Here is a 13,339-nt window from a genome sequence, read left to right on the forward strand (position 1 = left end):
TCAGCGAGTCATCAATTTGCAATATGGTTCCACAGGTCAATAAAAATGCCAAGGGTTTTTCTCTTGTATTACGTCAATGCCAATCAGCCATTACTTCAAAGCATAGAAATAGGCCACTTGGCTCATTTCTGTACTGTTACTACCATTTTACTAGTATATACCTTCTATCGCATGGCATTTCAGGTGATTCTTCAGTGCTCCAATTGTCCCACTACTGCTCTTTTTACCAAAGGTTATGTGTTATTAGCATTAAATGACTAATATCTATTTACTGAAGTTTTTTGAGCTTGATATATAATGACATATGTACATTATCTGTTATGGGGTTGGGGTTAATTAAGTTTAATTCATAAAGAGAAATAGAAGTAACAATTACTAAGTAATAATGTAACAATAGTGAATGGAATTTAAGTATGAGCAACTTTAGATTTTTCTGCCAATTGTCAATAACTATATGCCATAGTGATAAGTGCTAGAAAAATTATTACTAACTGTTTATTTTACAGGGTCTCTCCAGGTTCATTCAGACAGGGCACACTCCAGAAACAAGTAACTGCACTAGCCTCTCGACAGAGGATATTTCTAAATCTGTTACAGAAGCAGAAAACATTAGATCAGAAATTGCAAGAATACAAACTAAAACAGCAGCAGTTGCAGCAAAATAATTCAGTAATTCTAAATAATAGTTCAACATGCACTACTGAGAGCAGAATCAGGACAGATACACTCTGTAAAGAAGTGCAGCTTTCGAATCAGTGTAAAGGATTCAGTGCGACTTGTGCTACTGAAGGTACTGGACAAATATCCATTACCTGTTCTCCTCAAAACTCAGAATGCACACAAGAACATAATTTTCTCAGTCAAGGAGAGATAGATATCTCTGCTAATCAGGAGACAAATAGAACCTCTACTATTGAGGAAAATGGTATGGAATGTGGCATTGGAAGTGTTGCTACAATTAATCTTGATATTACAAGTAGGAATAACAATGTAAGTACAGTAAGTTCTTCTATACCTGACTCAAGTCACAGAGAGTCTAGTTCTTTAGAGTTGCACTCTCTAGAAACATCTTATCTTCAGGCTGAAACATTAAATTCAAGCCAAGCTGATGATGTGGATTCAACACCTTTCTGTAGCTCTAGCCAGAATATTCCTTTGAAAGCATCACAGTCAATCAATAATCCAGAAAATAATTTGGAAAGTAATTGTGGAAATGTGCTGCCAAATACAGAAAAGTCTATAGACACAAGCACAGTGCAAGTGACTTGTAACACGCAAAACTGCTTGTTTGTATTACCTGCCACTCAACCTACAGAAAGGTTGATGCCAATGAATTCAATGCGAAGTCAAACTATTGGCCAGCTCAAAATATTGAAATCCAACAATCAGTTTAATATCATGCCCAACAGCTCTCAGTATGGTAGGAATCAACAGCAGATTTCACAGCTCAACACTGGTGAGTCAGGTGTGAAAGACCAAAATATTAAAAAGATAAATGCTGTTCAACGAGACTACCAGTACACATCGGAGTTAAATGCTTGCAACAATGAAGATAGCAGCCTGGTGAATGCTTCTAGTTTCTCTGGGAAGCAGCATTATTCAAAATTTCTACCAGTGGATGGTGGAACTGGACAAAGAAGACTACTAAACTTAATAGATCTAATCAAACAAGGATTGATTCAGCCAGGAGAAGACACACTTGATCTCAAACTACAGGTGAACCATCAAAAAGAATCATTATCACAGAAATGTTTTCAGTATAATGGGCATTTTCCTTAGTTTATTTTCCTAATTACTGGAATGAGTTTATTTTCCTAATTACTGGAATGATATGATTTATTAATTGGAAAAATTCCAATTGGCTTACGCAAAATGCCTGATATGTATCTGTACACAAGGGTCATAATGGATCTATGCTCCCGTGCATTCTTTTCATGTACCCATTGCAATGCAGAGAAGGCCATTTAACCCGTGAACTCCTTGCCAGTTCCACTCAGGGGGATCCATTTAGTCCAATTGCCCTTTGTTTTATTCCCCAGTAGTGCTGTAATTTACTCTGTCCCATAAACCTCCCATCTCCCCTATTAAGACATTTGACACCACTTCGTGAAGAGGCAATTTACAGTAGAGTCTTAGACCACTTACAGCACAGAAACATATCCATGCCACACTGTATTCTGCTTAGTCCCATCAACCCGCACCTGGACCATAGTCGTCCTATCCGTGTATTTATCCAAATACTCTGAAATGCTGCAGTTGAACTTGCATCCATCACTTCCACAGATAGATTGTTTCATAAGAATTTCATTATTCATTCTTTGAGTGACGAATTTCCCCCCTCAAGTTCTCCTTAAACATTTCACCTTTCATCCTCAGACCACATCTCTCTCTGTGTAAATATAGGCCAAATAACCTATCTGCACTTTTCTAGTATGTAGGAGGAAGGAGTATATGCAAACTCAGCACCCAAAGTCAGAATTGAACCTGGGTTCCTGGAGCTGTGAGGTAGCAACAATAACTTCTGTACTAACAAGTTTAGAGGAGCAAATAAAATGGGATTCAGAGATCAGTAAATCAGTTCTATAATATAATTTTTTGCATAAAATATTATTAAATAACTAAATACTTTTATTGTCAGTCACTTTCCCATCCTAAATTTAAGCATGTTATAGCATTATTTTCTGCCATACATCCTGAAACTAACAATTCAGCAAGTGAGATCAATATAAGTTGCTTCAATTGATCCTAAAACTGATAGAATCTTGGCAAAACTGAACACAGCCTGAGTAGGATGAGGAAAAAGGCTCTCTACCCTGTCCCCAAGACAGCTCAAATTAGAATATAAATGATCAGCATTATTTGGAAACAAACATAAAAAAATTCTGAAGCTGCTGGAAATCTGTAGGAACACACACAAAATATTGCTGGAACTCAGCAGGTCTGTCTGCTTCTATGGAGAGGAATAAACAGTTTCAGGTTGAGACCTTTCATCAAGACTGGAAAGGAAGGGGAAAGAAGCCGGAATAAGAATATGGGGGAGGGGGAGGAGTAGAAGCTGTCAGGTGATGGCTGAAACCAAGTGATGGGTAAGGCAGGTGGGTGGGGAGGAGTATGAAGCAAGAAGCTGAGAGGTGATAAGAGGTAAGGGGCTGAAGAAGAAGGAATCAAAGAGGACAGAGAATCAAGGCAGAAAGGGAAGGAGGAGGGGCACCAGAGGGAGATGATGGGCAGGTGAGGAGAAGAGAAGGGTTAAAATAAGAACCAGAATGGGGAATGAAAGACAAAGGGGAGGGGGAGAAATTACTGGAAGTTATGGGTCAATATTCATGCCATCAGGTTGGAGGTGTTGCTCCTCCAACTTGAGGGTGGCCTCATTGTGACCATAAAGGAGACCATGGACCAAGAATTCAGAATGGGAATGGGAAGTAGATTTAAAATGGGTGGCTATTGGCATAAAACTATTTCAGAGTCCCTTTTGTGAAAATTCTTGTGCTATCTGAGTTTACTCTACTACTTTCACATCTGAGGTTACACATTGCCTGTGTTCTGAGAGATACAAATCATTCTGCCCATAGTCATTATGAACACATTTTTTTCTTGCCAGATATTTTAAATATATGGTGCAACCCCTATTTACCAGCTAAATTAAACTGTTTCTTTGTATTTGGTTTATCAAAACCTCTCATAATGTTTGTTAACTGTTAAATGTCGATTTAATTTATGTTCATGAAAAAATATATTTACAGATTTTTTGTTATACTGTATGTTTTAGAATATGTGTCTCATGAGCCTCTTTGCTATGACAGGAATGTTAGCGAAAGAAGGCATTTGAAATTGCAGTTAAGAGGAGAGTAGCCTTCAAGGACACAGCCACTTAACTGGATTGACAGTAGATTAGGAGAGTCGGAGATTGGAAGAGAGAAGTGAAGGGTAGTGAAAAAGATGGGAAAGAAAAGGGAGGATTGTGTGATGTTTATGGCAGAAGGGGAAAGAAATGGCTTGATATATGCAAGAGAGGCAGCTGCTGAGAAATGAGAGGAGTGAGGGCCTGTGAGAACAGGAGAAGAAAGAGTGGTTCAGGAAGAACTGCGAGAATAAGAAACATTTTCTCTGTTTATGTACATTATGTTCCTTTTTATTTTATTATCAGATTTAATTCTTCTTATAACACCAATTTATTATTTTAGATACACACATTGCCATATCTTAAGTAGTTAAGTGTTTTTGAATAAACTTCCTGAGCTCCAGAACACCTACAGATTTTTTTTACATTGAAACTTACAGAACATGGTATTTCAAATTAGGAGTTTTTACTTAATACAGAACTTTTTTTTCCAAAATATAACCTCTTCTTAAATCAAGCAATACCTGAAAATCAAAGCCTGATGTAAGATTCGTTAAGATTTAGCGTACTTTGCTTCTTTTTATAATCAAGGCCCTATTTACAAAATCAAGACGGGGAGGCTGTATTTAAAGTGCTGGATGTGGGATGTGTGGATACATATAGACTGCTTGGCAGATAACAAATAAGAAATGTAAGAAAGGCTGCACAAAATATCATGGCCCAGTATTCGTTGATGAAGAACCACCAATCACAGTAGATGTTTGGATTCTTCAATGTACTGGACTTTGGATCTGTCAAGCCAAGTTTCCTGGTAGGGAGGTTTCTGGATCAGTTGTTGAGACGCTGCATGGCACCTCATATGACAAAATCAGAACATTTGGTTGATCACATTCTAAATAACTAAGAAAGTCTTTGACAGGCTGTAAAGCCATAGCCTCAACTTTTCTGTCTATTGAGGTTTGTCAGTCTTTTAGAACCCTTGAATGTCCTTGACATTCAGAAACATCCAAAATCTGTGAAGGTTAAAATAATGCTTAGAATTTAAAGGTGAATAAAAATAATGAGAAATTACACATTTAATTGACAAATTAGCTGAGTAGAATCTATCAGGAAGTTCTGAACTTTCACGTTTGAAAGTACATGGACAGAAGCCCAGAACTTACTTAGAATATCTGTCCATAACGGTCATCCTGATATCTTTACATAGCAAATGAAAATGAGGGTATTTTCAATGTTTAGAACTATCTAATTGATTTGAAGCAATAAATCATGTTTTTAGCTTATTGTTTTTCAGGGTGGAGATTCAAAATAAATTTATTGTAACGACATGGCTTTTTTTTGTAGTTGAGAATCAAACTGCAATCTGGGACCTTCAAAAGATATATATTAATATGGACTTGAAAAGAGGGGAGTCTGGGCTGTGCTGGGGAGGATGCATTTCTCAGGACCCAATTTTAATAAATGTGGTTGATAGACATACCCATTATCAGACATTGATAAAAATAGCCCAACATCAGTCTTTGTGTAGCTAGCTACTGGTTTAGTGTTAATTAAACTTGTGTGGAGAAATGAAAACTGTTCATGATCTTATTGGAAAAATCTTATTGACATAATTTTATTGGTGTCAGATTGAATTACTGACCCCACAGAAGACCCAACTTCACAACACAGTTGCTTCAGTTTGTCTTGGCATGTTCAGAGATTTCTGAATATTCATCCAAGCTGCTCTGCTCTTGAAGCCTCCTTAATTGTTGTCTCTCCCTCATGCTGGATGTTTACCATCTACCGGTCTATGTTTTCCTAATGTCCTTTACCATCCTTCCCACCACTTACAACATTGCTGGTGTATATTAATCACATTTCTCTAGTTGCTGATTCCCACTGCCAAGTCCAGCTCATCATGTACGTAAAAAACAGTCATTCTAATACCTTGAGACACCCTGAAAAATGGTAGTCAGAAAAACATCAGTTTATCTTTCTTCAGAAGAGCGAAATATATTTCATATGCATTATTTGGCTACCTTTATGCATTTTTATATAAGCACTCTATGTATATTCTACATTTATGGTATATCAGAAAATATATATTTGCCTCCAATAGAAATGGCAGATAATGAGTTAGCATTGGTTTCTTGCCCTTAGGGAGTTTGTCATAAAGCTGAACTGCAAGCTTCTGGTATGATTAGAGGTAAAGATGGAACAATATACCGTAGTCCTGTGCATTGGATCAAAGAACTTCTGGGAGACAAAATACCAGTCAGCCGGAAATTTGCATGGAACAAGGTACTGGTTTAGTGACAATAAAAAAAAAGTAACTGCAGTCATTTACTGAGCTGTATTTACAGTACATGTCCTCATGACTGGAAATGCTCCAAGCTTCTACTGCTCTTTGTATTTGATGTGTTTTCTAACTTCACTGCGAAATGAAATGCATCTAAGCTTTAGAGTTTGATCTGCCAGTCTTAGACTCCTCAGTAAATGTAAATAGTTTATCTATCTATTCTTAGCTCTTCAAATTTCAGAGAATGAAATCCTGTTTTGTGCAGCCTTTGATCTTAATCTAACTCTTGACATCCAACTATGATTCTGATAACTGGCAAACAAATAATATTAGAAGTATGATCTAACCAAGGCTTTTTATAACTGCAGTATAACTTTTATTTCCTTTTGATGAAATCTTATGGATATAAAGGATGGGATTTTATTAACCATTTTGATTAGTTTGTGTACATGACCATTGTATTTTACTGATATATATGTTTGGAAATTAAAAATGTGTTTATAAGGATGCAATACATCATATCAGGCTATTTGGCCTAACCTACTGAATCATATTTCCTCATTTAGTGTTAGTGTCCTCAAGGGAGACAGAGGAAATGATTTGAGTGTGTGCTCAAAGTTTCCTTGAAGAAATGCAACACTTTTACTGATCCCTGGGAATCTCTGTCCATGACTGCTCAAATTGGACAATAACACTCTGAGTCAGTATTTTTCAGAACTCTTCTCCACTGAATATATTGATCATATAGAAAGTATTGCTTAATTTAAATGATTAAATAGGATCATAAGACATAGGCAAGTGTTAAGCCATTTGGCCCATCATCGAATCTGCTCTGACATTTCATCATTGCTGATCCATTTCTCTCTCCTGCCTTCTCCCTGTAATCTTTTGTGCCTTGACTGATCAAGAACCTATCAACATCAGCCTTACATACACCCAATGACCTGGCCTCCACAGCCACCTCTGGCGACAAGTTCCACAGATTCACTACCCTCTGGCTGAAGAAATTCCTCCTCATCACCGTTCTAAATAGACATCCCTCTATTCTGAGGCTGTGCCCTCTGGTCCTTGACCCTCATTATAGGCAACATCCTTTCTACATCCACTCTAACTAGGCCTTTCAACATTGGATAGGTTTCAATGAAATCCCCCTTCCATTTCTAAATTCCAGCGAGTAAAGGCCCAGAGCCATCAATTGCTCCTCATACCATAAGCTTTTCATTCCTGTAATCTTTCTTGTGAATTTCCTCTGAACCCTCTCCAGTGTCAGCACATCCTTTCTTAAATAAGGGGCCCAAGACTGCTCACAATTTGGCAAGATGGCATCAGCAACCAATGTGACTAACGGCAACATCCTGCAGACAACTCAGGGAACTACTACTTCTTCTTTTAAATATACTTCTAGCACAAATCTTTGTGCGATTGGAGCCTGTAATTTACACCTTAATGATATGGTTTTGGGCTGAATGAGCCATATGGTGCTTTTGCTGTTTCTGAGGGAATTTGGTGTGGTTGAGAGTGAGGTTGAGAACGGAGACTGCGGCCTAACAACGGAATGCAAACCCATGTTAGGCTCCATTACTTGGTGATCTTACCAAGCAAGATTTATATCGAGGATGAGATCAGAAGGCTAGTGGATATTCAGTGCCATATCCCTGGGTTTCACTGGTCTCCCTCTCCCTTTCGTTCATTGCTGATGGAGGAAGGTGCAGGAATCCTAGGTGTTGGGCAAGGTTAGATCAGTGTGGGTCAAGGAATGGACTCTGTTTTAGAGGACGCTGAAGTTCTTGTTAAATGTGTTTCTGGTTCTGGTTATTTTTTAAATTGCTATTTTGTGCAATTTTGATTGGGGCACTTTGACACAGGCTGACTCTGTACCCTGCAGTCAATGAACAACACAGCGCTAAATAAAACTGAACTGAACTAAACTGAACATTCCTAGATGGTTTCAAGGACTCTGCAGTTTGATGTTTAATATTCTGTGTGTTATTCATTCATTTTTTGATGTTTGTGCAATTTGTCTTTTTTTTGCAGTTTGGGTGTTTGATGTTTTCTTTGAATGGGTTCCATGGTGTTTCTTTGTTTTGTGGCAGCCTGTGGGAAAACAAATCTCAGGGTTGCATACTGCATGCATATTTTTATAGTAAATGTACTTTGAATTTCTGAAGTAAGACTGCACCAATGCCTCAGCATTACATCCTTGCTTTTATATTCCAGTCCTCTTGAAATGAATGCTGACATTGCATTTGCCTTCCTCACTACTGACTCAACCTGCAAATTAACCGTTAGGCCAGAGTGAGGACTCCCTTTGCACCTCAGATTTTTGAATTTTTCCCCCGTTTAGAAAAATAGTCTATGCTTTTATTCCTTCTTGACACTGTACTCCATTTTTCATTTCTTTGCCCATTCTCCTAATATGTTTAAGTCCTTCTGCAGCCTGCCTGCTTCCTCAACACTGCCTTCCCCTCCACGTATCTTTGTATCATCCACAAACTTGGCCACAAAGCCATGAATTCCGTTATTGTTGTCATTGACATACAACAGGAGTCTCCAAGCTTTTTTGCACCACGGACCGGTTTAATATTGACAATATTCTCGCGGAAGAGCCGACCCGGGGGTGGGGGGGGGGGCGCGGGGGGTGTTAATCACGACCGGAATATAGGTGATAAGTCATTTATAAGTGACTAATACACTCAATTTCGTTTCTAAAGGGGTTTATCTAATGAATTTAAAATTAAACACACAGCACATATTTTCCTCGCATGAATATAATGATAAGTCAATTATAACAGTGGTCCCAAACCTCCGGGCCGCGGACCGATACACTGCCGCGAAGAGTGCAACGGTACAGCGGTGGCCGGAACGCACCCGGCACGTCTTTAAGAAAAATGCCGAAATAAACAAGCTAATTGATTACGTGCCGGCGGCACCTAATTAATTAGCTTGTTTATTTTGGCTTTTTCTCTTAAGGATGTGCTGGGTACGTTCTGGCTACCGCTGTAGCACTGCATTCTTCGCAGCCCGGAGGCTGGGGACAACTGGATTATAAGTTACTTATAAGTCAATAGCATCATAACATTTTAAGTAACGTTTGGATATTAAACACACAGCGCATATTATCCTCGTATGAACATATAAAATCACTGCAACACACCAGTATGGCTGAATCAGTGGGAGCCCTGGGCTTGTTTCCCTGCAACAAGACGGTCCCATCGAGGGGTGATGGGAGACAGCGATACCCGAAGGGGGTTCCTTATGTCCAGTCTATTCCGCAATTTAGTTTTCATTGCATTCATTGCAGAAAACTCCACTTCACAGTGATATGATGTTGGAAATGGAAGCAACGTTTTCAGTGCTTTTTTGGCTATCTCAGGATATTCAGCCTTGACTTTGATCCAGAATGCCGGCAGAGATGTTATGTCAAACATACTTTACAGCCCACCGTCATCTGCAAGCTCGAGGAGTTGATCTTTTTCCCACGCTGACATGGAAGATTCACCGGAAACATTCACAAATGGGTCACGGACCCATTCCTTTGCACGCCTTGAGTCACTGATGACCTCGCATGCGTTAAAGTTCAACAGTGGGCATGACGGGGAATGAGGAAAGGTGCAGCTGACTCATATCGTTTCATATCGCCAAATCATATTGTTTCCTCGTGGCCCGTGGCCCGGTCGCACATGCTTTGCGGCCCGGTACTGGTCCGCGGCCCGGTGGTTGGGGACCACTGACATACAACATAAAATGAAGCCGTCCCAACACCGACTCCTGCAGAACATCACTAGTCACTTGCAGCCAATCAAAAAAGGCTTCCTTTATTTCCACTCTCTGCCTCCTGCCAATCAGTCAATGTTCTATCCATGCTGGTATTTTTTTGTAATGCCATGAGCTCTTATCTTGTTAAGAAGCATCACATGCAGTATCTTGTCAAAGGCCTTCTGAAAATCCAAGTGCTCAGCATCCACCAATTTTTCTTCCTCTATCCTGCTTGTTATTTCCTGAAAGAATTTTAACTGATTTGTCAGGCAAGACTTTTCCTTACCACAAGCCCCCAAATACCCCAAAACCATATCCTTAACAATTGCCCAACCACTGAGGTCAGGCTAACTGGCCTATAATTTCCTTTACTCTGCCTTTCTCCCTTCTTGAAGAGTGGGGTAATGCTTGTAATTTTCCATTCCTCTGGAACCATTCCAGAATCTAGTGATTCTTGAAAGATCTTTGCTAATGTCTCCGCAGTCTCTTCAGCTACCTCTTTCAGAACTCTGGGATGTAGTCCATCTGATCCAGGTGACTTATTTACCTTCAGAACTTAAAGGTTTCCAAACACCTTCTCCCTAGTAATAGCAACTGCACTCACTTCTGCCCCCTGAGACTCTTGAACTTGCAACATATTGCTAGTGTCTTTCACAATGAAGACTGATGCAAAATACTTAGTCAGCTCATGGCCATTTTCTTCTCCCCTAATACTACCTTTCCAGTAGCATTTTCCAGTGGTCCAATATCTATTCTCGCCTCTCTTTTACTCGTTATATATTTGAAAAATGTTTGGTATTCCTTTTGATATTGTTCACTAGCTTAGCTTCATATTTCATCTTTCCCCCTCCCTTGTATTTTGCTTGCCTTCTGTTGGTTTTTATAAGTTTCCTAATCCTCTAATTTCCCACTTACTTTTGCTTTATCATATGCCCTCTCATTTGCTTTTACGTTGGCTTTGACCAAGTTCTCAGCCACACATTCATCTGCCAAATCATCCTATTTTTACCCTCACTGGCTCATAAATAATATTCTCACCACTAAAGTTTATGAAAAGATAAATGCTGCTGATGTGATGTAGATAGCATCTTTCATATGAGCATTTAACTTTAATATAAAATAGTCTAACCAAATGCTCTGCTATTGCTGAGAATAGAAGCACTTTCATTTCAAAGTGCTGCATTGTACTAATATGTTTGCCTTTTAGGTTATGTACAAAGGGAAAGAACTTTTGAAATACAGCTCCATGATTACAACATCTACCACTCCAGAGATTCAGTCTATTTCAGAACCTATCATATTAACAGATAAGACATCTTCCTTAACTAAACAACAGAAAATGTGTACAGGTTTGTTAATATGACTGGTACATCAGCCAGTAAATATTATTCTGTACATGTTATTTTAGTTTATCTTTAAGTTAATAAACTCCAACTAAACTGTTTTATACAAAAGTTGTGTGTGTTCCTCCCTTCTATCCTGAAAGGTGAGTCTGGGCTTCCAGTTAGCTATCACTTTAATTCTCCATCCCATTCCTGTTCTCACCTTTCTATGGTCAGAGGCCTACACCATTTGACAAGGCCCACTGTAAATTCGTCTTCAAAATAAGCACAAAATGAAGTAAGGAATAAGAACAAAAGTAGACTATATGGGTCCCTCAAGACAGCTGTACCATTCAACAAAATTATGGCTGATCTTTGCCTCAAACACTATCTTCCTTCTCTGTCCCCTGATTCCTTTAACAACCAGAAATCTATCAGTCTTCATTTCAACTGATATAAGTGACTGGAAATCCACAGACCTCTAGCTTAGAGAATTCCACAAAGTCATTCTCTGAATGAAGTAAATTCTTCCCGTTTCAGTCCTACTTCTTATTTTTAGACTGATGGCACATTACAAACATTGGAACTCGCAACAAGTTCAATTTTACAGATAAACAGCTTTTAATGTTCAGAGCATCTGCCTGAAATAGGCATTGGAGACCACAGCCCTATGGTTTGCAAGTCCTTAGCATATCTGACAATATGGTCTTCAATGCTGTGTTACCATGCTATTACCATTTGAGGGAGTAGCTAAATAGAACATATATTTAGCACTGTTTATTAATCATTTGCCAACTTATTTATCAGATAATTCTACATTTTATCAATCAGTGGAGTGTATCTTAACTGGTTGCATCACAGCCCGGTTTGGAAACACCAAGGCCCAGGAACGGAACAGGCTAAAGAAAATGGTGGATACAGCCTAGCCCATCACATGCAAAGCCCTCCCACTGCTGAGTACTTGTAAGTGGAGTGCTGCCACAAGAAAGCAGCATCCATCATCATAGACCCCCACCATCCAGGCCATATTCCCTTTCACTACTACCATTGAGTACAGAAGCCTAAGTCCTACACCACCTGCTACAATGATCAGACCCTGAACCAGCATGGATAACTTCAATCACAACTACTCAGAACCTACTCTACAACCTATAGACTCTCTTTCAAGGACACTTTCATGCTCTTAGTATTGTTTTTATTTGCATAGTTTGTATTCTTTTACATATATGTTGCTTGTCAGTGTTTGTTTATGTATAGTTCTTTGTAACATGATTTTCTTTTTTCCTTATAAATGCCTGTAAAAATGAATATCAATGTGGTTTATAGTAACGTATGTGTACTTTGATATTAAATTTACTTTGAGTGTTGAACTTTAGTCTGCTTGTACAGCCATACACTTTTGTGCAACGTGTAATTTGTTTTTTTTAATATACCTAGTTACAGGTACCTTTTCACAGATTCAGAAAAAGAGATCCAGCTGCAGCTTCTTGCAGCTTCATGAGATTCTACTTGTAAGAGATGAGGAATTCCTGCCATGTCACATAATGAATCAGCATTGGAAATTCTACGCAGAGTCTGATGAGTGGAATTTCTAAGCTTACTCTTAAGACAAAAAAAATAACCACAGCAGTAAAGCTGAAACAAAATCACCATTTTGCTAAAATTGTGTTTAATTAATTACCAAATGACAGTTAGAGAAAAAATGTTTCTCAGCATTTTTAGTATTCTTTCATTGTTGACTTCTCTAGCATTAACTATAGCTGAAATTGATATTTTGGGTTAAAAACTTGTGAGATTTGCCCAAGTTTTGTGAAATTATTGTCTAAGATTATTCTATTTTTTATACTCTGCAATTAGTCCATTAAATTCTGTGAAAAGTAAAAAAATTGCCTTTGTTGGTGAAAGCTGTAAAAATACTACTGTATAAAAATGTACTATATAAAGTATGATAAAAAAAGGCTATAAAAATTGAGAGCATTTTCTGGATAAACACTGGCATCTTAGCTTTAAGTTAAAGGTTATCAGTTAAACTGAAAGTGTTTGATTTTGTTTCTTAAATGTCTATTGAGCAGTCTCAATACGAAAGATTTCATAATAGGACGTGGTGCTAACTTTACTGTATTGTATTTCACCTTA

General features: G+C 38.4%; 1 protein-coding gene across 1 annotated transcript in view; it reads left to right on the forward strand.

Moving 5' to 3' along the window:
* The window catches only part of LOC140197484 (uncharacterized), a 138,315-nt gene extending 125,356 nt beyond the window's left edge, over positions 1 to 12,959 (forward strand). The window contains exons 21-24 of the mRNA XM_072257445.1: positions 507 to 1,716; positions 5,987 to 6,127; positions 11,089 to 11,230; positions 12,641 to 12,959. Coding sequence (XP_072113546.1) covers positions 507 to 1,716; positions 5,987 to 6,127; positions 11,089 to 11,230; positions 12,641 to 12,798 — 1,651 coding nt within the window. The 3' untranslated portion in view covers positions 12,799 to 12,959. The remainder of the gene's footprint in view (positions 1 to 506; positions 1,717 to 5,986; positions 6,128 to 11,088; positions 11,231 to 12,640) is intronic.
* Positions 12,960 to 13,339: the final 380 nt, after the last annotated feature.

The sequence above is a fragment of the Mobula birostris genome, chromosome 5, assembly GCF_030028105.1.
Source record: "Mobula birostris isolate sMobBir1 chromosome 5, sMobBir1.hap1, whole genome shotgun sequence".
Lineage (NCBI taxonomy): Eukaryota > Metazoa > Chordata > Chondrichthyes > Myliobatiformes > Myliobatidae > Mobula > Mobula birostris.